This window comes from Diprion similis, chromosome 3 (assembly GCF_021155765.1).
Source record: "Diprion similis isolate iyDipSimi1 chromosome 3, iyDipSimi1.1, whole genome shotgun sequence".
Lineage (NCBI taxonomy): Eukaryota > Metazoa > Arthropoda > Insecta > Hymenoptera > Diprionidae > Diprion > Diprion similis.
Window position 1 is genome coordinate 3,248,840 of NC_060107.1, and position 25,156 is coordinate 3,273,995.

Sequence of the window (25,156 nt, forward strand, 5' to 3'; positions counted from 1 at the left end):
GTTTTCGGGGTTAAATTATAAATCCAAGATGGCCGATTTAAAGTCGAAAGAACTTCAAAATTCGATGATTCTGGCCGAGACTTGTTACTCCGGGGTTTTTGGGGTTAAATTATAAAACCAACATGGCCGATGTAAAGTGGAAAGAATTATTAAAATTGGATGATTGTCTCCGAAACATAGTTCAATATTTATTCAAAGTAACAAAAATCATCTGAAGTTGAAAATAAACTGTGGTAAGCCTGCGGGGCATGAAAATTTTTGAGGTTTGGTGGAACACTGAGAATTCCACTGTGACTAAAGGGTTAAGCGTCCTAGCATGGCGATGAGGAGACTTCGAGACGTCCGAGGGCCGCATCCGGTTCCGGTCCGGAGCCTGCAGACTCCTGATATATTGCATGAGGTTCGCGTAATGGTTGGTCTGCCCTTGAAAGCGGGCCGATCGGTTGGAAGCGCGGGTTTCCTTGGCCGATCTGTGCCACAGGCCTGAAACTAGGCCTGTGAAGTGACGTCGACCGATTATGAATCGCGTCTGCAGGAATGAAGCAAATAGGCCGGTGACTTTCACCGTGTTCCACGACGGCATGGCTCTTGACGAAGGTGGAGGTGTGTGTGCATGCGGAGAACGAGGATGGAGAAGGTACGTGGTGGGGATTCGGCTGGCTGGTCTGCCACTCGAAACCACAGACGAGAACCGAGCGTGGCGAACGGCGGCCGCCAGCTTCTCTCTCTTTGAAATCTGAAATATTCCGTTCGATAAGTACACGAAAAAACGTCGCGAACCGAGGGCACTCGGCAATCCGCGTGTTCACCGATTTACTACCGATTTATCGACTCTTCGGCTCGCTTACACTCCTCGATCGCAAATGACACCGAATTCCGCATCTATCGGGACGATTCATTGCCGCGGCACCTTGTGAAATGCTTGCAACCGACTTACTATGACTTTTATCAGGAACGAACACCGTCGGGGGTTCTTGTGCTCTTTCGTCCTTTACGCTGTCCTCATCGTGGCTTGGATAAACCCGGTTACTAAATCTGGTGAGTTTCGTCACTGATCTTTTTTTGCATTCAAAAACTGCACAACCTGCGGGTGCATTACTCTCGTTAATCGATACGATTTTCGGTCGTTATAATTTCCTTTGGTTTTTTTCCGTTTCCGATACGATTTTTTCGAGTGATCGAACACTTGCGTGTCGGAAATTTGTCACTTATTTAGGCGCTTATCGTGTTTCAATTTTCAGAAACACGTTGTTTTCTCGTATTTCTTACTAATTATCGTGTTGTTTCGATGGATTTCGGCATCCTTGATCCAGGCTCGAATTGTTATTCACTTTACAAACTCGGTGACAGTTATATGGTCACTGCGTTTCTCGATCCACGTGGTAACTGTCGCGATATCTATACCGTTAATCTGTGTAATATCGGGACGCGGGATCGATGATCGATCGAGACAGTAACAGATCCAGACCTATTACTCGAAACTCCTGAAACGAATACCTTCACTTTTATGAATGGAATTCTTTTTCCAGCTCCCATTTAACCTGGCGCAGTAATTGCTCGGTTGACTGGAGTTAATCGCGATTCGATAAAATCGTCAATTACAGCTCGGAGTTACCTCGAAGACAAAGGACACCTTTGAAGTGAAAAGCGCCGACTCGGTCCTGTAACAACTTGCAAATACTTCCCAAAACACTCATATCGCGATTTATCGATCATTCCATCTCAAACAATGGCGACAAGTTTTGATTCGGGAACAGGAATATGATCGGTACAAGCCCGCAATCAGGTCACGCATTCACCTCAAATACTCTGCATTCGCGATTATGAATGTACCGCAGAAATTCACTAGCCGATAGATCTCTGTCTAACTACACATAAACATACGGCATTCGGCATTAAGTACAAAGGATCGATCGAACCGGATTTCGAGAGTTCACAATGGAGGATTGTTCACGTCCTTATTGCCCTGCATATTGCACAGTTTGCACGTAGGTGCCGACCGATCGTTACCGGTTTCGTACTTTTTACCAGGTAACCCATTACTCGCGTGTTCTTGCAAACCACAGTATCGACAGCCAGGACTATAACTATTCATGCACGGCAGTACAAACCCGCAGATTTATGTTGCACAGTGATTATAAACTAATGAGTACACGGCGCGCAAACGTTGAGTATTTTTTTTTTATTTTTTTTTTTTCTCTTCTTGCATAAAATTTCACGCATTTATCATACATGAAATGAGGTGAGATCGGTAGGATCATTGCGAAAATCGAGAAATTGAATAATTCATATTTTAGAATCAATTTTTAAACTCTAATTATTACACGAATATGGATAGTCTGTGAATTTTATATTAAAACTGCTGTTTGTAATTTCCTGGTAATAATTGTATCCCAGTATCTATAATTACCATAATATTACAAAAGCTGCAATCTTTTGTCTAACAACTTAAATACACGTCCGTTTTACTCACTGTTAGAGAATCGGCGAATGACATGGCTGAGTGTACAAAACGGTTTCATCATTCGTTGCAGTAAGGAGAAATTAGTCATTGTTGATATCGTAATTACCCTATATATCCTACACATTTCACACGGTGAGAGAACCGTCGTAGAACGGGAGGGAAAAAACTGCATACAATACGAGAAGCAAGTGTTAATTGAAAGGGAATTCGAAAAACGAACCAAAAACGCAATAAAAAGGAAAAGAAAAATATTATCCGAGCGAATTACGACCGTAACGCTGAATTAGCATCTGCAGATAGCTACTGAAATTACAAAAAATAGAAAATTCTTACGTGTCTTAATAATTGAGCATTCGGTATAACTATTATACAATTCTTGGGGCAATACGCCCAGCGCAATTCGTATGCATTGCAAGGTGATGCCTTATTTTCTACGGAATGTTTTGACATTCCAGCGCACATATTTCAACAAGTTTCGGTTTTCACGTCTAGCCTTTCAATCTTCAATATGTAACGTCTTATTACGTTACACGATATCATATGTTTACTCGTTAATTATTCCGTATATATATATATATATATATATATATATATATATATATATATATATATATAAATATTATGAGGCATACTAATAATTTCTCCGCAGGCATAATATATATATATATATATATATAGCTATATAATTTGTTGTACAGAAGAAATGCGAACCACATCGTTATTAATATTATTAAAGACATGCCGATAAACGTGATACAAGGTGATATCATTTAGGCATGTAGAAATGTTTTTTTTATTTATTTTGCCAATTTTCAGATATCGTCAGGTACAATCACACTGAAAAACAGAGGTACGATGGCTGGTACAACAATTTGGCACATCCGGACTGGGGATCAGTTGGTGAGTGAATTAAAAAATGTGTATCAAGTGAAATATTCAAACTGTTTTATTAGGTATTCGGTTTTCGAATTATTGATTATGACGTAGGTACGGAAACTCCGTAATTCGGCGGTTACTTTAAAAATGATTGAATAACAGGTTAGTTCGCCTTTTACGTTCGTTGGTTATTAAACTTTTCGATTAATGCGGTAATTAATTGGTAACCCGAAAATCAGCTTTTCATCTGCGGTAAAATATTATCTTTATAATCGGTAATAACTTTAAGTTATGTAGATAAGTCCGCGTGTCTCTGATAAGTACAGTTATACGCGCGGTAGTGAGAAAGAAAAATAAGAAAACGAGACTGAAAAGAAAAGGAAAAAAAAAAAATAGAATTCATTACGCATGTAGATTCTCGCGATGCTCGGCGAAAACGGTATAATATAATACTCTCAAAAGTCCGTTACATACGCCGAATGCCAGATGCACGAATTTCACGATATCTTACTAACGATCAGGATGAAAGTCGAAAGGTATAATATTATACATAATATAGAATGAGGAAATGCAAAATAAGAAAGAGTCTGCATGCATAAGTTTATAACAAGCGCGGGAATAAATTATTCAAAATATTAAATTCTCGGCGTTCTCAAATCTTGACGCAATTTTATGTGATTTATTTACAACAATATTATTCTAATTTGAAAATCCGTACTGAAGTATTTTACATAACAGTTTTGCACATTTTCTGCAGACAGTAGACTCATTCGCAAGGCACCGGCCGCGTACTCGGACGGAGTTTACATGATGGCTGGACAAGATCGACCTTCATCGCGAAAACTGAGCGATCTTTTCATGCAAGGTGACGACGGGATACCATCGGTCAAAAACAAAACCGCCTTGTTCGCCTTCTTTGGTACGTATACAAATATATGCATGATCTGATTATATGCTAAACGCGATCATTTACAGGAATAAGTTGTATAGTTAGACGTTGTATAGTTAGACGCTGTATAGTTAGACGCTATATATATATATATATATATATATATATGTGTGTGTGTATTATACAGGTTATAGATTTGAATCCATTTCATATCTCTGCAAATATAATATGTTTACCTTTTCACGATATCCGTATATCGAAAAAACAAACAGGATCAGCCAAGTGTCTTGGGTTTATAAAAATGGTAATCCGTTCCAAACTTGCGTCACAATAACTCTCGCCTTTTCGTAATACACATTAGGTATATGGACGATACCGTGTAATGCGTGTGTGTATGTGTGTGTGTAGATGCTTACCTAAACGAGAAGTAGGTACTCAACTGTGCACGTTTACCTTATACCTTTTACCTCAGGCCGCAGTCTGTGGTTACGCGGTCCCCAATGCCACTGATCTTGAACTCTCGAACACAGTGGTAATATAGGCTTGATTCGTTCAAGACAGGTAGACCAAATGAAAACCGCATCACATTGTCTTATTTCCCGCGAACAGATCAGACGGGGTTGGAGAAGAAAGGGAAAACGAAAGCAAAAAAAAAACAAAAAAAAAATCATCGTCGTCCTTGGAACAGGTTTTTCACCAAGTAATTCATGCCTCGGCGTATCGAATCACGTCTGACCGTAAAAGCTGCTTTACATACGTACCTACGAAAGTTATAATGATCGTTCGTTGCAACGACATGACATATGACACACATACGTACACATACATGGAACCCTAATGGCGGTCGACGTTTTAGGGCAGCTCGTGACTGCGGAGATAATAATGGCCAGCGAGAGTGGATGTCCGATCGAGTTTCATCGCATCGATGTCGAGAAGTGCGACAAAGTCTTCGACAAGGACTGCCAGGGCAACAAGTACATTCCCTTTCAAAGGGCCGATTATGACAGAGAGACTGGACACAGTCCCAACAGCCCCAGGGAACAGGTACGCCATCCCTATTGAACGCTTCAATTCAGGGGTTGCTCGTTAGGGAACTGACAAGGAAGGTATTTCGTGTCGATCTCTGCGATTTGATTTATTTTGTAACATGTTTATAGTACACTAGAAACTAAGCGACGCGTATTTTTTTCATCTGCCATTAAACACTTTGAGGGGGTGAAACCATTTTCCAAAGTAAGGCATGTTAAGGGGTGATTTGGCAGTTTATGTTTTTTTTTAAGTGAGAAAATTCTATTTTTCATTTCTTGTTATGAGAAAACTTTTCCAGTTGGATTGGTTGAAAAATGTTACCTTCTTGTGAGTGAAACTGCCAAATCATCCCCTTAAAGTGTTTAATGGCAGGTAAAAAAAAATACGTATCACTTAGTTTTTAGTCTACTATACTATATTAGAAAAGAAATCAAATCCGAGAGATCCATCTGGGATACCTTCCTTGTATGGAACGGAGTTTGAGAGTTGATAAGTGAGTGGAAAATAGCTGTGAATACGCGAGGTTTCAGATCAACAAAGTGACCAGCTGGATCGACGGGAGCTTTATTTACTCGGGCAGCGAGGCTTGGACGAACACCATGAGGTCCTTCAAAAACGGTAGCTTCCTCATGGAGCCGAAGAAGCAGTTTCCGGTTCGGAACACCATGCGAGCACCGCTGTTCAATCACGCGGTACCAAACGTAATGAGGATGCTTAATCCGGAGCGGCTTTATCGTGAGTATGAATTTCGATTTCGTTGAATCGTCGATTCGAGTTGACGGAGTAAAAAAGTCAGTCTTAATCGCGAAATGGTATTCTTAAATAAGCATCGCAACGCTTTCGACAAATGCACACCGAATGAGCCATGGAAGAACCTGTTTCACGTACTGGCGAGTTGATTATACTTGGATAAGAGAAAAAATTATATCCTGGTTGGATTTAACCGAGATAATAATTCACGCAGTTCCATGTCTTGATAAATGAGGTGGATTTGCAGACAACAAGGCGAACCGGATGTCGTTTTGTGGATAATATGTGTGCGTGTGGGAATTTAACTGCGGCAATCTCATGTCGACCCTTTTATATACAGTGCTTGGAGATCCGAGGACGAATCAAAACCCCCCGCTACTGGCATTTGGGATCTTGTTCTATCAGTGGCACAACGTCATAGCGGCTCGGGTCCAGAAACAGAACCCGGATATGTCGGATGAGGAGGTTTTTCAAAGGGCACGAAGAGTCGTCGTCGGGACGCTTCAGGTGAGCAAAGGTCAATTATCCCGCAGGCTGTTAGAAATTAGTCTGACGGCAAAAGGAGGAGCAACTGACTTTTCAGAGATCAATTCGTTCTTTCAACTCCACTTACGATGCCTCCTTTTCTGTCCACTTGCGCGTAATTCGTCATTTTGCTAAGCGGTAATTGCCGCTCAATTAATTTCATCGACGTCATCCTATTCGCAGAACATCATCGTCTACGAATACTTGCCGAATCTCCTGGACGAAGAGCTGAATCCTTATTCCGGTTACAAGCCTGACCTTCATCCTGGTATTAGTCACGTTTTTCAAAGCGCCGCATTCCGATACGGACACAGCCTTGTACCACCTGGAATTTACCGTCGCGATGAGTCGTGCAATTTTCGAAAGACCAGCATGGGTAGACCCGCCATGAGACTTTGCTCTACTTGGTGGGACTCGAACGTAAGTTGAATCGCCTTCTACAGGTGTCTTTAAAAAGTTGTTCTACTTCTAAAATTCTACCAACAATAACGTTTTTCATTCCTTTCCGATCAGGAAGTACTGGTGAACAGTACGATCGAGGAACTTGTTATGGGAATGGCTTCCCAGCTGGCGGAGAAGGAGGACAGTCTGCTCTGTTCCGACGTTAGGAACAGTCTCTTCGGTCCGATGGAATTTTCCCGTCGTGATTTAGGAGCACTGAACATAATGCGAGGCAGAGACAATGGTCTCCCGGACTACAACACGGCCAGGGCGCACTTCAAGCTGCCAAGGAGGAAGACTTGGAACGAGATAAACCCAGCCCTGTTCAACAAGAACCCAGAACTGCTCAGGTCCCTGATGGAAATCTACTCCAACAACCTGGAGAACATCGACGTCTACGTCGGCGGGATGCTCGAGTCGAGTGATGGGCCTGGAGAGCTCTTCAAGGCTGTGATCAGGGACCAGTTCACACGTTTGCGGGACGCCGATCGCTTCTGGTTTGAGAACCTCGATAACGGGTTAGTTATACCTGAACTATGGTAGCACGGAATCGTTGGAAGTGCGTTTAATCACACTAAACACTGTTATTAACCATCCGTCAAACGTGTCCTTTCAGGATATTCACCAAGAGTGAAATTGAGGAGATTAGGAAAGTGAAATTCTGGGACATCGTCGTGAACACAACGTCGATACCGCCGGAGGCTGTGCAGAGGAGATTGTTCACATGGATGGAAAACGACCCTTGCCCTCAACCCTTTCAGCTGAATTCATCGATTCTCGAGTCGTGCATGCCGCTGCAGAGATACGATTACTTCGAGGTATGACGCGCGATCTTTCAGATGATATTATGAGGATAGAATTGTTCGCTAATTAGTTTTTCGGGGACATTTTTTCAGGGCAGTGAACTTGTCTACATATACGCCTGCGTTTTTCTCGGTTTTATTCCGATACTTTGCGCAGGAGTTGGATATGGGCTTGTTAAATTACAGAACAGACGAAGACGGAGACTTAAGATTCTTCAGGAGGAAATACAGAAGCGTAGCGACGGCAAAATTTGCGTGGATAAAATGGTGGTGCGGGAATGGTTGCACGCCAATCACCGTCGTCTTGTTAAAGTGAAATTTGGACCGGAAGCAGCCCTCTACGTGGTTAACAGAAAAGGGGAGAAACTCCGGACTTTCAATTTCAACAATCTAAACTCAATCACGATCGAGGAATCACAGGTAATTAATTATGTATGTACAAAAATGGTAATTAATTTTTTATAATTTTATGATCGTTGGTATATAATGAAGAAGTTTCTTTCCGTTCAGGAGGAAGTTCTTGATCTAGGCCTAGATTGCGGTTAGTTAGATCATACATGATATCTGTTTTACATCTCATCAAAATCGTCACAGGACGATCGGTAATTTTATGATAATAAAATATGTATTTCAATTTCTTCAGGAGAGCGAGAACAGTCATCGCAAGCCATTGGTATTGCTGCGTATACCTCGTGACTACGATCTCGTCCTTGAACTGGATTCCTTAAGCTCGCGTAGAAAGTTCATTGCGAAATTAGAGTCATTTTTAACCTCGCACAACAAACACTTTACGCTGATGCGTACCAACCGTGATATAATGCTTGCCAAAGCGGAAACGAAAGAACGACGTCAGAAGAAATTGGAACAGGTGAGCTTGGGATTCGGTGTCGAAATGTGTGAAATTTCTTCACCGACAACTAACGATCCATAATTTCGACAGTTCTTCAGGGAGGCCTACGCTTTGACCTTTGGTCTTCGACCTGGTGAAAAACGTCGCCGATCAGAGGACAGCGACAGCGGAGAAGTTGTCACAGTGATGAGGACGTCACTTTCGAAGAGCGAGTTTGCCAGCGCTTTAGGCATGAGACCGGATGCTGTGTTCGTTCAAAAGATGTTCAACATCGTGGACAAAGATAGCGATGGAAGAATTTCGTTTCAGGTAACTTGCATTGCAATCCTACGAAGAGATCTATTAGATGGTGTCCAGTGGTCTTAGAAATGTCCATTAATTTTTCTTCGTCCGGGAAATATTCCATTTTTAATGTCATTGAATAACTTGGAAAAAACCTTGAATTTGTTATGGATTTTTCACTGGACACCATGTTAATATCGATCGAAGTCGTCCTTCATCGCGTAATCAGGATTACCACAGTATTCTGACTTTCTGCGTCCGTTGCTGCAGGAATTTTTGGACACGGTGCTGTTATTTTCGCGAGGTAAAACCGAGGACAAACTTCGAATAATATTCGACATGTGCGACAACGACAGCAACGGGGTTATCGACAAGGGTGAACTGTCGGAGATGCTTCGATCCCTTGTTGAAATCGCCCGTACAACCAGCCTCAGCGACGATCACGTGACCGAACTGATCGACGGGATGTTCCAGGTGATAGAATTCGAAGATCATTATTTCTCCGCCTAGTAAGACTCGATCAATTCACTCTCTAGGCATAGATGATAAATAAAAAAATTTTGAAACAGGATGCGGGCCTCGAGCGGAAGGATTACCTAACTTACAATGACTTCAAACTGATGATGAAGGAGTACAAAGGCGACTTCGTGGCGATCGGTCTCGACTGCAAAGGGGCGAAGCAGAACTTTCTTGATACCTCAACGAACGTCGCGAGGATGACGAGCTTCCACATAGACCAGCTTCCCCCGGAGGCGACCAAGAGTTGGACGCGAAAACAGTGGGACGGGATATCGACGTTCCTCGAGGAAAATCGTCAGAACATATTCTATCTGTTCATATTCTACGTGATCACGATCGCTCTATTCGTTGAGAGATTCATCCGTGAGTTTATTGGACGAATGAAACTGGTGGCGTTTTTTCACCTTGTCAAAATGGAAGGATAAGAATTCTTGGGTGCGATGGTCAAGTCCAAAGAAAGTTGAAACTTTATTAAGACGTTTCAGTCGGCGTGACCCAAGAATTCTTATTCTTTCCTGTTATTGAACAACGGTACAACAAACTTGTTGAAAGTTGTAAACATGCAGATAAGACCCGCGTCCTTTCAGATTATTCCTTCATGGCTGAGCACACGGATCTGAGGCATATAATGGGCGTCGGGATAGCAATAACTAGAGGATCCGCCGCCGCGTTGTCGTTCTGCTACAGTCTCCTCCTGCTTACGATGTCTCGTAACCTCCTGACGAAGCTGAAGGAGTTCTCAATCCAGCAGTACATTCCGCTCGATTCGCACATTCAGTTTCACAAGATAGCCGCCTGCACCGCGCTGTTTTTCTCCGTGCTTCACACCGTTGGTCACATTGTCAATTTCTACCACGTATCCACTCAACCGATCGGCAACCTTCGATGTCTCACCCGAGAAGTCAGCTTTTCCAGTGATGCTCGCCCCACTATCACCTTCTGGTTGTTCCAGACAGTGACAGGTACGCGGAAATCAAGGTGTTCAATTGTTGGAATGAGGTTGAAGGATCATTGCATTGTACTCAATCAACTCCCATTATCAACGCGCAGGTCTTACCGGGATACTTTTGTTCGTTGTGATGACGATCATATTCGTCTTCGCTCATCCAACGATACGGCAAAAGGCCTACAAGTTCTTCTGGTCTACTCACAGTCTCTACGTTCTTCTCTACGCGTTGTGCCTGGTCCATGGACTGGCCAGACTGACCGGAGCACCTCGATTCTGGATCTTCTTCATCGGTCCAGCGATCATCTACGCCCTGGACAAGGTCAGTTTCACCAGCGGTGAAAGTGAGAAAGTTTTGCAGATATTTTACTCCAATGAACATGTAACCAATCCTCTATCAGGTGGTCAGCCTGCGCACGAAGTACATGGCCTTGGACATAATCGAGACGGAGTTGCTGCCGTCCGATGTTATAAAGATAAAATTCTACCGACCACCGAACCTGAAGTACCTCTCCGGCCAGTGGGTACGTCTCTCCTGCACGGCGTTCAGGACCAACGAGTTTCACTCGTTCACGCTGACCTCAGCACCGCACGAGAACTTCTTGTCCTGTCACATCAAGGCTCAGGGTCCTTGGACTTGGAAGTTGCGCAACTACTTTGACCCGTGCAATTTCAACCCCGAAGACGAGCACCCCAAGATAAGGATCGAGGGACCGTTTGGGGGCGGGAATCAAGACTGGTACAAATTCGAAGTCGCCGTTATGGTCGGTGGGGGCATTGGGGTCACTCCGTACGCCTCGATGCTCAACGATCTCGTCTTCGGGACCTCGACTAATAGATACTCGGGAGTAGCTTGCAAGAAGGTGAGTGAGGAAGGTCTTGTCCGATTTTTGGTTATTGAAGATACTTGGGTATAGATTCTCTAGGTATTACTGTTATACTGTCCAGGTATACTTCTTGTGGATCTGCCCTTCTCACAAACACTTTGAGTGGTTCATCGACGTTCTGCGCGACGTCGAGAGGAAGGATGTTACCGATGTTTTAGAAATACACATATTTATTACACAGTTCTTTCACAAGTTCGATCTACGCACAACTATGTTGGTCAGTATATCCTTGTTACAGATTGTGCAAATGGCGCTAAAAACGTCGAAACCTCATCTCACGCCTCATCTCTTATTTCTCTTTTCAGTATATATGCGAAAATCATTTTCAAAGGTTGTCGAAGACCAGTATATTCACTGGATTGAAGGCCATTAATCATTTCGGCAGGCCGGATATGACGTCGTTCCTAAAATTCGTTCAGAAGAAACACAGCTACGTGAGTATGATATGCGTGATACATTTCTTTCATTCAGCATCGAATGGAACTTCGTGGTCAAGCTTCCTTTTTCCCTCTTCTTTGCATTCTTCGAGTTCTACAGTTATATTAGATTCCTCGGAACAAACTCCAACTTCCTGTAACATCTGAAAAGCATTTTCCGGGGATTAAATTTTGCATTTAATACGCACCTGGTACAGTGCCAGCCAGATGTTTACGGGCTATCAAAAGGCTTTCCACGTTTGAACAACATGTAAACCGTCTAATTTTGGTATATGAATATTCTATTGACTGAGCTGAAGGTATTTTTAACCAGTTTATAAAGGTCCAACTTTACATTGCAGCATCAAAGATCGGCGCATTTCGCTCAGCTATTTTTAATCCTAATTCTAACGGCGTTCTTTGTTTTCTATTGAATTTTATGCAGGTGAGTAAAATCGGGGTCTTCAGCTGTGGTCCTCGTCCTTTAACGAAAAGCGTGATGCTGGGTTGCGACGAGGTGAACAAGGGGCGACGTTTACCCTACTTTATACATCACTTTGAAAATTTTGGCTAGAAAATTACCTAGCGAAGTTTCTAGGCCGAATTTCAGACCGAGTTACCGTTTCGGTATCTACACTATACATATAGCTATAATTATGTGTACACTGTGTACAAGCTCTCGCATTCGCCAGTGTAAATATAAACGAATATTCGCGAATAATGAGCAATGAGATACAACGCATTAAACAGCTTGTATAATTATACGTAGCAGCGTATACAGGCGAGTTCTTACAACTGCAGATTTATAAACAAATCGCCTTAATGTATACACAGCTGATTTAACATGCGTTGATGTATATGTATGTACATGTACAGTACAGTGAGATATACTCGTATAGACAAATGCTTTTCGTGATTGAAAATGGTAAAGTAAACAAGAAAAAAACGTAAAATTGTATTATATATTTATATACCGTATTGCGTAGAAATTTATTTTTACGTTAAACATGTAATATTATTATACCTCTAGGTCAGTAATAATAAGTTATTCATTCATTATGTCTTCTATTATATACCGTAATAATTGACCTAAATTCCTTTCCGTCGTGTATTCCTTCCGTCCCTGTCACAAAATAAAACAAGACGCGAAATCTTGAATTATGTTCAAGCTTTGATATTTATTCACGTATAAAACTTTACATCGATAGAAAATTTTCTCTAAATATGCTTTCCGACTTATACAATATATATATACTAGTTTTGGAAAGCTGAAGTATCCAGAAAAGAAACGATTTAAAGTAACGATATTGATTGACGTTTCATTGATCTTCCGTATAACGTTTACGTTATATTCATCCATATACATTATACATTTATACAACCGACTTGCATAAATAATTCACAATTAGCATTAATAAATATTAGATGGATCGATGCGAGTAACCTCTGTTAGTTAATCGTCCGTCGTGGCGACGGTGGAAACGGATAAGACCAGTTCTGATTCTTGCTCGGATCGTCGTCGATCGGTTGAGCGAATTCCAGCTGCTCGGTGCCGACGTATCCCTGATTTATGACACCCTTTGTGTCATCCCTGCCGTTACCCAGCTTGTGGGAAAGCTGCCTGAAAAATAAAATTCGCACAAGAATAACGCTCGATAAAAATCAGTGTTCAGTTAGCTATATATATACTTCCAAATTGCAGTTAAATCTTTATAGGCGGCAGATAATTTCTTTCACCTTACCTCATTATACGTTCACCAAAAGCGTCTTCAATTTTTGGCAACTTTCGCCTGGTGTTCCTGGTGCCGAAACTTTCCTCAATAATTACGTGACGGTCGTACGGCGTGTCGTAATCAACCTCTAGGATCGTTGAAAATTGATGGGGAAATATCAGATCAATCGCCGCGATCACGAGACCGGCGAATAGGCATCCGACTCCTGTTTCAAAAAGGGATAGACAATTTTTTTAAATTCAATTACATTACAAATAGAAGAATACAATAGAATTCAAGAGTTACACATAAGTTGTAGATGATTTTCATATTTATATAGGTTCGTTCCCTTTTTCGCCTAGGTATAATGCTATAAGTCAAAAATTACGGTCGGTTATTTTTGTATTCCCTCACCCACGATTTCACCTCCCCTTTCCTCCCTTTCATTTTCTCTTCCATTTAGTCCCGTCTGTACGTCTTGTTCTATCCCCGTAATGGGCTCATCGCCAAGAACGTTACATGCCTATAGGCTTGTATACATATATACGTAAGAGTATCGTCTGAACGATACCGAACATTTTTTTCCATTTTCTTTCTCTCGCCCACAGGACAGGAAGGGGAAAAATATTCCGCACAAAATGTGTCGCGAGTGATCGACACTTTTGGAATGGAACGCGTGAAACTGTCTTCAGGTTTTGGATACGTCACAATAATCATTCACCGAGCTACTGAACGTGGCCGACGTGTATCTTTTTTTCTTCATTTTGAAATTCTTATATTTCTGCAATACGAATGTCGAAATGAACTCGCGTAGGAGTTTGACAAATTGACGCGAGTCTGGTGCATCGGATCGTAAATTCTAAAATATCCGAAAAGCAAAATAATCGAGCACGTCTAATGACTTCACAGAATAGCCACAAATAACGTACCGATCAAAATCACGCGTCGTTATGTATATATACGTATAGTGAATAATGTAAATCAATTTGAAATACAGCCGCGTAAACTTGTACGAGGATATAAATCAGCGCGGGGTTTTTCCCGGATATCGAATCGATCAAAAACGCGAGAAAAACAGTTTCCATGAAATCAAGAGGAGATACAAAATTTCAAAATAAAGAAAACTCTGCTCCATCGGTAACTGCTGAAAAAAGAATGTCGATTACAGATAACACCCACCGGCGACCAGGACAAGCCAATAATTCCATCCCAAATTGAAAATCAGAATAGATCCATCGATGTGCGCGACGAGAGGTTCGCACGGAAGGAGAGACCAGTAGGTCAGATTGGTCAAAAGCATGCAAATTCCAGTGCACACCATGCTGTAGGCTCCGTATCGAGGCACAACCATTAGGAGGAGGTTCATCATGGCCCAAGAAGCAAAAGAGGTCCTTCGAATGACGAGGGGAAATTATTTCTCAAAACAATTGAGATTAGAGTTACTGTTCGAAATTCAAACGTCAAGTTAGTTACCACAGCATTATCGACGAGTAGTAGCCTGCCTCCCTGTATCGGCTGCCCCAGGAAAAACCCTCCTGATGAAGACTAAAGTACTCAGCTACCGACAGAATTGGGAAGGGGGCGCCTCTGTGCAGGGCGTCCTTGAAGCTCTTCGACATCTCGGTTGGACTTCGCCACCAAAATCGTTCATTGAATTCGACGTCGTTGTGACCCTCGCCGCCTGATGGTTGGCAAAAAGTCAGTCACAAATGTCGGATGGTACTCCCTTTTTTTTCTTTTTATCCTTTCATCCTTCTCTTTCCACGCACATACCTGTGTAGGTGATGTTGATGTGCATTAGGCCGATGTACCCGCCGATCTCAGCGGTCATTTTTTCCCTTGAAAAAGCGCTGTAGGAACTGACGACCGTTGTCGAAGCTGTATGCCATGTCGATCCGTATTGAGCAACTGCCACGCGGTTGTTACAGGTTCGCAATGGAAATAATGTAATTTCAAATAACTGGGCGTAATGACATTGCGCCGTTGCACAATGATGATGGAATTACCACCGCATTATTATACGTGGCATTGCGGTCTTAAGGCACGCTAAGTGCAGCCAATGACTTTTCAAACTGTTATACGAACCTTGAATCGTTGTTCCAACAAAAAGGCTGAGGGTTACGGTTAGGAATGTCGTTAGCCTCTGCGGAACAAATATTTAAACTTCAAATGATCGTGTTGATCTATCCAGGTATATCGTACATTTCAACATTATACACACTGTGAATTGGTCACATTTAACCCTTTGAGTCACACGTTATTGTGCTGAGTCATATTTCATAACAAAATAGTATAATATCGGTCGCTGATTACGAATCTGGAATTAGATTTCAAAAATTTAACATGGCGGATTCAATATGGCGCACGAAAATTTCAAATTTGATCGAATGAGGTAGAAAGTCTCTATTCAGGGGTTTTCGGGGTAGCTGATTGGATTCGCCATAGTGAATTTTCAAAATCTGATTTCAAAATCTAAAATCTGACTCGAAAAACGTATAACTTATGCAAAACATGTATATGTATAGAGGGGTAACTTCCTCGGAAATGAATTATTCCTTCAATTATCACGATTTTTTTCAATCAATATCTTTGTAACAATAATAATTTAAATTATATCGCAATAAATCGTACTCAGGAAATCTTACACGGTGCAGCAAAAAAATGAGTGGAACAAAAAATCCCGTTCAACGAATACACATTAATTATATTTACCCAACGTCATCGCGCCGCCGCGTCTCTTGCGAAATATCATACGATGTGTGTATACTTTAGACGCGTACATTTGTGAATGTAAAAAGCTGCGAGAATAAAATCCGACCCAACTAAACACGCTTCGCAACGCTTCAACGATTTTATTAATACACCCAGGCTGACAGATCGTGCTGTAGGAACCTTCAAACTTTTCCGGTTCGCATCAACTTGTATTGGTAAAATTATAAGAGACGGATGCTTTTCGCGTGCGATTTCACAACGATCATTCTAAGAAACGAACAAGTCCAGCAAGAACCAGCAACTTGATTCTGTCGTTCATTATTTTTCAACGCCCCAACATGACAATGCTCATCACGTATAATGCAGGTGTCACGTGTCACAACGCGATGATTGTAACATATTGTGTGTTCCATTGCACATCTGTAAGGTCTTGTAAATGCTAATTAAGAAATAAAATCACCACCAATCTCTCACCTCCTTTCGTATTCCCGGAAATATAATGACGAACGCTGTGAATATCGTGCAAAATATGACGAATATCGTTATCAGGTGAACGTCTCCACTGACTGGCGTCCGGTTACTGTAACTGTACAGCGTGGGTCCACCGTCGCTACGAAATGCGTCGAACCAGCCCCTCATTTCGCCTTCTGAAATAAAAACAAATGAAAAAAAACATCCAACCGTCATCCCCTTCACTTTATTGTTGCCTAAGCATTGTTGTTTCAGTCGAGAGAAATGAAAACAGTTCCGAAGCATCAACGCTAACTCTAATCGTTATGGATCTTGAAAGAATAATATTTTGTAACGGTTTGGTTCAACATGACATGTTCTACGCTTTGATAAACCGCAGATTGAATTGAATTAAAATCAACGGCGCACTTGGGCCGAAAATTTTTGGAGAAAGGATCATTATACGTAGATCATATCGTTGTATACAGTCGTGGACGGTGCTGGATAATGAGAACATGAGTGTACCTGTATAGGTATACAGACTGCAGTGAGTCAGGTCTTGGTAGGATATTGGCCTCGAGAGGAATGCGCGAAGAGCATTTCAACAGCCGTGTAGGTATAAGCAGGGATATAACAATATTATGCCGTCTGCCAGCACAGCGTACAATGCATATAATTTTTCGAATCGAAAACTGTATAAAGACGAGAAGAACAATGAATATACTTGTGATATTTGCGACGCGGATACGTCTGTAACAAAAAAAAAGAAAGAATGAAAAAAAGATAATATTTCTTCTACGTGCAAATAATCGCCAGTCACGTCACCCCGTTTTACACATGCTAACAATTCACGGATATGTAAAACCGGTTGTGTCACAGGTGAACTTGACGTTGAAAACGTCGTAACAATAATTCGACTGAATTCGTAACGATCGCAATACGATCAACATGTTCGAAGCTCTCGAAGTTTATACACTGTAGAGGATATACACGCTGGCGTTTGAATTCAAACTGCAGAAAAGTGTGACACTATTCAACCCCTTCAATTACCTACTCTAAAAGTGCGCGGATATTTTAGTTTTGTAAAAAATGATTGCTCGGTGTACTGCATCCGGTTCGCAACCTAAAAGCAGTACAGTGAGTGCGTGATCGTTGAACGAAACCACCACCGGATAATTCGTAATGATTTTCTTGTTTTTCTCTATTTTCACTTACCACAATAAGATTTCGCAGCTGCAGCAGTGCCGTCGGAGGAACTAAACCATGAAGAATAATATCCGCTTTGCTCTACTTCCACCGGTTAATTCTCTTCCCTTCCAAATTTCAAATCCGTACAACTTCAACGCACCTCTCCTCGTTATAACTGCTACTATATAGATACTGACTGACTGTCAAAGTGTCTGGAAAACTCGAGTCACTCGACGAGGTCCTGGAGCCGAATTATTGATCTCCAGGATCCGGAGTGGCTTTGACGTTTCACGAATAAACGGAACCTTCCATTTCCTGCACGCACCTTTCGCACCTGAGGTCTGCACTACGTGTCTTGTATCACAGCCATCATCAGGTAAGGACAAAAGTGGCACAAAGACTGCCGTTAAGTGGGTTAACAGGTTTCGAATTGAAAGTGGCCTCCGTCGGTTGCTGCTGCTGCTGCTGCTGCTGCTGCTGGTGCTGCAGGTTGTGGAGAACGGAGAAGGGAGTCTCGAAGTGGGAGACAGCTTGGAACTCTAAATGTCGACGACTACGTCGGTAACGATGCGAACGCCGTGCTTAAGTGCCGTAATTAATTGCTAACTAGATTAGATTATGGAACAATTTTTTATGCATCCGTTGCCTCCTGCCAAATAATCTTCAAGCCTTTCCTTTTTCTCACCGGCAGGCTAGATGTTGGAGTTTACTGATTTACTTGGATGTTTCACGTTCGACATGAGCAATTACGGGCACCTACTTCTTCATACTGTCGCAATTATCAAAAGGCCGAGCGATTGAAGCATGCATAAAACGTACACGCACGATATAACTTCTTAATTGATACTATGAGTAAATTATTTTTTATTCTACGATGCTCAAATTATTTCCGACACACTCGATGCACATCGTTAGTTATGAACAGAGTGGTTCCGTCTAATGTCTGAACCTTAGGCGTCAATTAGTTTTCGTGTTGTTTTTTGGCTTTCTCGCCGTGGAAAAAAAAACATCACCTCGTTTATTTTTGTCCCCACTTGCCGATGGGGCAACGATGAAATTTACGCAAAACAGTCACGTTTAGTGATTAGAATGAAAGGTTGAACGAAGTGTTTTTTTTTTTTTTTTCTTTTTAAACAGTCACGAAGACGTGGGAAATACGATCTCCTCCGATAACGATTATTACCAGATAAAATTAATTAATTAATTAATCGTCTGTCTATCAATGTGGATATCATTGTAGGCGAAAATTTATAATTAAAGATGACTCGGACAGAGATTGAACTGTACAATACCTTTATGTGTGATGCATATAGCCGATGTATTCAATTATTTTTGTATACTGCATATGTCAATGGAAAAACTCAACGATGAATCGATTTATTCGAAGGCACATTGAAACAAATTTGAAAAAAAAAAAAAAAAATAATAAATTACAATACATCGATCACATGGCATATAGCTTAGATTTCAATTAGATTTGGAGAATCTTTAGAAGCAGTTAAGTGTGTAAGGTTGAGTTTTTGTTTTTACTCTTATTATCCTCCTTTCTCGGTCTGCATCTTCTTCTTTCTGCACCGGAAGTTAATAATTCAGCGAGTGCATACCACTGCTCGGATGTGAAAAAAATACGAGTTCGACGACTGCTGGATCAGTAAACTGCATACACACACGGTATAGAAGCTGTGAGGTAAAAACTGTATGAAAAGTGCGTTTTGGATCGGTGAAAAAAAAAAAAAAAAAAAAAAAAATTTATACATATACCGTGTGCGCAGGTGTTCGATTTGGCAAATCGATGGTGTGGTGGAAAATTAAGGTGTACGCCGACACACGTATATACATGCAGAGAACAGACGGCTAAGGTTTGAGGTAACAGCAATAACTCAGCTATTTCGGTAGCGATCTAAATCCGGCAGCGTGATGCCATACTTCGGGAGCAGCAGCAGCAGCAGTAGCAGAAGCAGAAGAAGAAGAAGAAGAAGACGAAGAAGAAGTAGAAGTAGAAGAAGCAGCGACGGCAGCATCGTCTCAGAGTCTGAGGCCTGGCGCGCAGTCGCCCAAACACATCGGCCCCAAAACCACCACCATAAGCCTGACCACCACCACCACCACCACCTACTACCTTAACACCACTGCCTACCAACCCTCGAAGGTAACAAAACCATACTCTCGAAATATATCCTAACTAACAAATCAGAGCAGCAGCAAGAGCAGTAGTGGAATTATAGGGACCTCGCTTTTGACGTTGGTCCCTTCCCTTCTTGGGTCCGTGGACATTCCTCATCACTGATCCCGATCATCATCAACAACGTCGAGTGTGCAGTGGATTGTGATGTGTAGCCGGGGTTGCGGATGATGCGAAAATTTTCCGGAGGTCGAGGAGTCGCGATTCGCCGCTGCTCGTCGTCGTCGTCGTCGTCGTCGTCGTCGTCGTCGTTGTTCGGTGAATCGGCGACCGCGACCACATTTGGAGTCAGGGCGGTCGGCACAACGGCCAATTCGACACGCGCGATCCTCTTCCGCGGATTACCAACACTCGACGCCCAGTGCCTACCGGGCTCTCTTCTCGGTTATTATCCATGCCAAAGAGTGTAGCCAGTTGGTTCGACCGAGACCGGAATTATATACGGAATTCATAATTCTCGGCCAATACCCCATTCGCCGCGTCTCTTTATTATTATACTCGACGGTTAAATTGCTCTCCTTACGGGGTCATGAGACCGCCAAGTTTCACGGCTTTATAGCCACCGCCGTCGTTGCTGTTGCTGCTGCTGCTGCAGGGGATAACCAGAAGAGTTACCTGACACTAGTCAATCCACTTACCGTCGATTCCTCGAAGACCTGCCACCGCTGCCGCATATCGTAGCGCGTCGCGCTCATCCATTTACGTAAGTCATTTTTGATCCTCTCCTTCTCTCGCGCTTTCATCACCTCGGGCTCTCTTCCTCTTCTTCCACTTCGTTTTCTTCTTCGACTGCAGTCATTGCAGCTCGTGCAGTCGACCGATAACCACCACCGCTCCCGGTTACCCTCACCCGATGCATCAGGGAACACGGGGATTCCGTAATGGATAGGGTGATTCAGTTCGAATTCGGGCTTCCCGGGGTCCGTGCGTTCCTTAGTCTCCGACGTGCGACTGACCGATCTATTTACGGTAAACCCTGAGCCGTCTGCAGCACCGTTTTCAATACCCGCCTTTTATCGGTCCAACACATGCAGTGACTCCAGAGATAGCCGTTTTCATGTTCGCAAATGGGAAACCACCGCGCGACGATCAAACCTGACTGAGAAGCACGTGCAGTAAGTGATCATATACTTGTGACTAAATAACGACACCGTATATTCAAATTGCAAGTGCACGTTTTCGATCCAATAACATGCGGAACCAAATTCCGATCTCGGAAGCAGCTCTTTATCGAGTGCCAAGTGTGCTTGAAGTTGAGATTCGGTGAAGTTGATCAAGCACAAAGCGTTGTGCTGGAAACCACTGAGTAAACCTCGCATTGGTACTATCGACCTGAACCCTCCTCGGTGACCTTGTTTTCAAAAGTTTTGTTTCCGTGTAACGAATCAGCCAAGTAGGCATCAGAGGTACAGGAACTTACTCACCAGTCGCAGTTGTGTGACGCGCGCATTCGTAGACCTGTTATACCATTGTGCTTCACGATATACCTGCACCACGTCACCGCAGGGATGCAAGCGACGACGACGACCTGCAGCCAAGTTCTTTAAAAGCGTGTGTCAACCTCCTAAATTTATCGCGTTAAACGTCGATAAGTCGCGAGTCCAAGTCTTGTACACTGTAGAGAAAAAAAAAGAAAAAGAAAGCGGACTTTTGTAGAATATTTTTTGGTCTCAATCTAGCACCATTTCACGTTCAAGATCTGAATCGACCACAAACATTGTTCTACAGTACAGTCCACCGTCAATTTTTACAATGTACGATCGTCAATGAGGAAAGTAAGAGTGTAGAGTTGACTTGGCAGACTGTGCCATTCAAGGAGCGATTGACCGACACCGTATATACTTTTAAATCGCATTGAAAAATTGGCGAGTAGTGTGCAAAAGAGTAGCCTGACTGTGCAGCTTTTGTGGTGGATGGCTGATGAAGGCGGCGGTGGATCTTTCCTCGCCGTCTGGTTTTAACGGTCTAAATTTGCTCCTCGGGTTGATTCTATAAGAAGCACCGTTGGGGTTATCGCTTTGCTGTAAACGGGGGTTTTCCACTTTGCCGTGCCTATATACTTGTTTCAGTGTATGTATCTTTATCTTCTGCATGCGCTCGGTATCATTCCTGTACCACCGAAAGTCGCGCAGCCCGCAAATATCATCCCACCAACTCCGCTATACTATACGCACAAAGAGAATCGCACATCCGCGTGTGGGAGCCTCTCTCTCTCTCTCTCTCTCTCTCTCTCTCTCTCTCTCTCTTTCTATCTCTCTCTCTGAAAAGGCTACGGTAAGGTAACGCGACGTGTGATTCCGTCCTGCAGCATCCAGCTTGCTGGTCCTTACTGCAGTACGCTCTCAGTGTTCCGGATTCGACCCTGACGATTCTCCGGTTTATAGCAAGTGTTCCCTAACGTCTGAACGACCATGGGCAGAAAAAGAGGTTGAAGTGAGTAGCGTTAACGTCACGAAACATCCGGAATTAGATATTCATTGTTTTACAATTTTCAGAATTACTTTCAAGGAGTTAACTTTTCGAAAATATTAAATGTCTGGTTCAGAACAATTTACTAAAGTTTATAGAAAATCTCAATGGTTCGAAGCAGAGATTTTTCTTTAACATGCATCGTTACAGTAACGTTACTGACTTCGATCACATAGCGGAAAAAACACGATCGAAGCATCTCCTGTAGGTTTGCGAGTTTGATTATTATAATTTGGCATGAAATATTATATCCTTCGGAAAAAACGAAATTTGTATATGAAAGAAAAATATTGGGAGGGGATGCCGGCTGGAGGAAATGGGGGGGGAGGCTAGCCGGTCGTTTATACTTTGTATACCCTGGATATATAGTTGTAGTACAGTGTTATATTGTGCGTGATATTATTTATAGACTTCGCGGCCTCGTGGGTAGTGGCCGCGGTAGTACCGGGTGCAGCGATCAAGGCGTATTATACTTGCTTATATACGCACAAACCGCTAAGATAGTCCAGTCGAAATAGGTCTGAATTAAAAATATTTCGAGCACGGCTGCACTTTTGTGTCGATAGGGATTTCCGACCCTCTGTAAGTCAGATCTGAAGTCGTGTTTCAGCTGCATTGCCGGTGTTTCGATGAAACAGGAAAATTTGAAGTTTTCTGCATTTTCTTCGAAAACTGATATCGATAGATAAAAATTGACTCGATTATCGCATAGAGCGGAAAATTCTACATCGAATTATGTTCTCATATGTCGGAAACCGAGTTGGATTAATAAATTGAGAAATAAGAAAATATTTCACAAATATTCCTCAGATGTTGTCGATAAGTAGAATTTCTTTTTTCTTAATTCGTTAAATCGACTCCGTTTTCGACGTATGAGGACGTAATAAGTGTTTAGGAAAAGGTAAAAAAAAAAAAGTCAAAATTTCAGCTTTTCTCGAAACGCCGGTTATACAGATGAAAAATCACTTCAGATTTGAATTCCCGAGTATCAAAAATACCCTGAATATACAAAAATACTACCGTAATCCGAATATTTTTAATTCCGACATATTTCACCAGGATTATACGCTTCGAATCCTTTCTCGCTTTGTACTCATACCCGCGTATTATAGATACCTATATTCATTTGCGAAATGTTTATTGCGATGTGCAACCAAAGTTTGTATTATTCGCCCCGGCTCGTGCCAGAAACGCCTCATACTACGTATCATGCCTATAAGAAGGTGTCTCCCCGTCTATTTTTCCGTTTTACACTGCAGTAACTTTGTCTTTTTCTACCTCTCCGTCTTTCCCTGTTTTGATGAAATCTAGAGACTATGTGAATGGGATGAAGTGTTTTTTCTTTAACTTGTATAGTCTAGGCCTGATATACACCTGTAATATGAATCGTCGTCCATACACCCGGTGGAAGAAAATAGTTGCAACCCACTAATGCGAAAAAAGTAACGGGGTTGGAAAAGAAATTTTTGCAGACGTGGTATTGCACAGATTTCACGCATACATAAGTGTCGGACACACGGAATTAGCAAGAATTTGCGGTTTACGTTAAACAGGTCAAAAGAGCTATTTTCGCGTGTAAAATAGCAAGTTGCCAGAGCTGCGTGTATAGGTAGGTACGTAAAGCAAATGCGAAGCTGAAGTGTTTGAAATCCTACACATTGGTTCTTCAAAAACGTGTCTGGCTATGTGCGTACAAAATTTGGACGAAATGACAGGATTACGCGTATACCCCGCGTTAGAAATGAAAGAATAAAAAAAGATCATCACCGTCGTAGCGGGTTAAAATCGCGAAAATCGTTCATCCCCATTTTTACGCGAGAAAAAAGAAGATAAAAACGAACCGACAGCGATTCTGAATTTACTTGCGATCGTTTCAATATCACGTTTTGTCTTTACAGACGACATTATAGCGGCGGATAGATTAGAACTTATACGTATATTATGTCATATTTATCCGGCGATGAGTCTTGAGTGATTCTTAAAACTTGAACGTCGTCGACGTCCAGATATCCAGGTGATCACGTGATATTCTTTTTTCTTCATCTTCTTTCTTTCTTTTTCTCTGTTTTCTTTTTATCTCGTCAAGAACGTCAAGCAAGCATTCCTCGCGATATAAGCGGCGTAGATATACGTACGTTAAGTAAGTCGTAATACGAAATGCATTATGTTGCACGCGTAGAAGGTACTACATATGCGTACACACAGTCAGACTACACTCTAGATTCATTCGCTCTCCGTCATTCAAAGTCGAATCAAGTATCTTTTCTCTCTGCGAATTATTATCATTGGTAACAAAATTTTTGTTCTCTCTTTTTAGGCGTTCCCATTACCGAGGTAAGATGTCGGAAACTGAAGGTACGACAAATCACTGATATTATACATAATATACATGATAAAAATACAATTCAATATGATACGTATATATATATATATATATATATATATATATATATATATATATATATATATATATATATATATATATATATATATATATATATAACGAAATGAGATACCTAAAAATATGCATGAAGTAGCGAATAAACGATCGTCTGGAAATCGGGTCAGTCTCTAAAACGTCATACGATTACAATCGACATTCCAGGCACACCATCGGTGCAGGACGATAACGAGGAAGCTTCGGTAGATTCAACCGACGTCGCAAAGTCGGAGAGCGATAATGATACCGAAACAGAAGACGTAAAGACACCTCCGGAAGAAACGAAGCCTAGTGAAACAGGTCGGTATGCCCTATAAATTTCGAAC

The 25,156-nt window shown here is 42.0% G+C and overlaps 2 protein-coding genes and 1 long non-coding RNA gene across 8 annotated transcripts; 2 read left to right on the top strand and 1 right to left on the bottom strand.

The window, feature by feature from the left end:
• The first annotated feature begins 793 nt into the window (after positions 1-793).
• On the top strand, positions 794-12,839 carry LOC124404959 (dual oxidase). Of its 5 annotated transcripts, none has more exons than XM_046879516.1 (20): positions 794-1,038; positions 3,281-3,364; positions 4,098-4,259; positions 5,086-5,273; positions 5,789-5,993; positions 6,349-6,515; positions 6,717-6,953; positions 7,047-7,492; positions 7,591-7,792; positions 7,871-8,209; positions 8,421-8,645; positions 8,718-8,936; positions 9,180-9,383; positions 9,479-9,791; positions 10,016-10,390; positions 10,479-10,696; positions 10,776-11,237; positions 11,323-11,478; positions 11,567-11,695; positions 12,123-12,839. In XM_046879516.1, exons 1-20 carry the CDS (start codon positions 939-941, stop codon positions 12,249-12,251), a joined length of 4,560 nt encoding a protein of 1,519 aa, XP_046735472.1. In that variant the 5' UTR covers positions 794-938; the 3' UTR covers positions 12,252-12,839. The 5 variants fall into 5 exon arrangements, with proteins under 5 accessions (XP_046735472.1, XP_046735473.1, XP_046735474.1 ...); XM_046879517.1 differs by having other exon boundaries at positions 7,871-8,197; XM_046879518.1 differs by lacking the exons at positions 794-1,038; positions 3,281-3,364 and having other exon boundaries at positions 4,129-4,259; positions 5,091-5,273.
• Positions 12,840-12,992: 153 nt separating this feature from the next.
• Positions 12,993-17,923, bottom strand: LOC124404968 (dual oxidase maturation factor 1). 2 transcript variants are annotated; one of them, XM_046879537.1, is made up of 8 exons: positions 17,767-17,923; positions 16,576-16,748; positions 15,475-15,532; positions 15,163-15,297; positions 14,863-15,070; positions 14,569-14,780; positions 13,420-13,615; positions 12,993-13,298 (listed from the first exon to the last, which is right to left on the bottom strand). In XM_046879537.1, exons 2-8 carry the CDS (start codon positions 16,738-16,740, stop codon positions 13,127-13,129), a joined length of 1,146 nt encoding a protein of 381 aa, XP_046735493.1. In that variant the 5' UTR covers positions 16,741-16,748; positions 17,767-17,923; the 3' UTR covers positions 12,993-13,126. The 2 variants fall into 2 exon arrangements, with proteins under 2 accessions (XP_046735493.1, XP_046735494.1); XM_046879538.1 differs by lacking the exon at positions 17,767-17,923 and adding an exon at positions 17,077-17,148.
• A 1,722-nt stretch (positions 17,924-19,645) lies between these two features.
• LOC124404976 lies at positions 19,646-25,130 on the top strand. Its single transcript, XR_006929040.1, has 2 exons — positions 19,646-19,888; positions 24,996-25,130. It is a non-coding gene; the product is annotated as an uncharacterized LOC124404976 (long non-coding RNA).
• Positions 25,131-25,156: the final 26 nt, after the last annotated feature.

What these genes read in the sequence shown, in the direction of transcription:
- LOC124404968 (XM_046879537.1), bottom strand. Translation starts at nt 16,740, where the DNA reads ATGAGGGGCTGGTTCGACGCATTTCGTAGCGACGGTGGACCCACGCTG. An exon ending in TACTCGTCGATAATGCTGTG is followed by an intron (nt 14,781 to 14,862) that starts GTAACTAACTTG and finishes CGTCATTCGAAG; the next exon opens with GACCTCTTTTGCTTCTTGGG. An exon ending in TTGGCTTGTCCTGGTCGCCG is followed by an intron (nt 13,616 to 14,568) that starts GTGGGTGTTATC and finishes TTTTTGAAACAG; the next exon opens with GAGTCGGATGCCTATTCGCC.
- LOC124404959 (XM_046879516.1), top strand. Translation starts at nt 939, where the DNA reads ATGACTTTTATCAGGAACGAACACCGTCGGGGGTTCTTGTGCTCTTTC. An exon ending in CTACTTGGTGGGACTCGAAC is followed by an intron (nt 6,954 to 7,046) that starts GTAAGTTGAATC and finishes CTTTCCGATCAG; the next exon opens with GAAGTACTGGTGAACAGTAC. An exon ending in ATGGAAGAATTTCGTTTCAG is followed by an intron (nt 8,937 to 9,179) that starts GTAACTTGCATT and finishes CCGTTGCTGCAG; the next exon opens with GAATTTTTGGACACGGTGCT.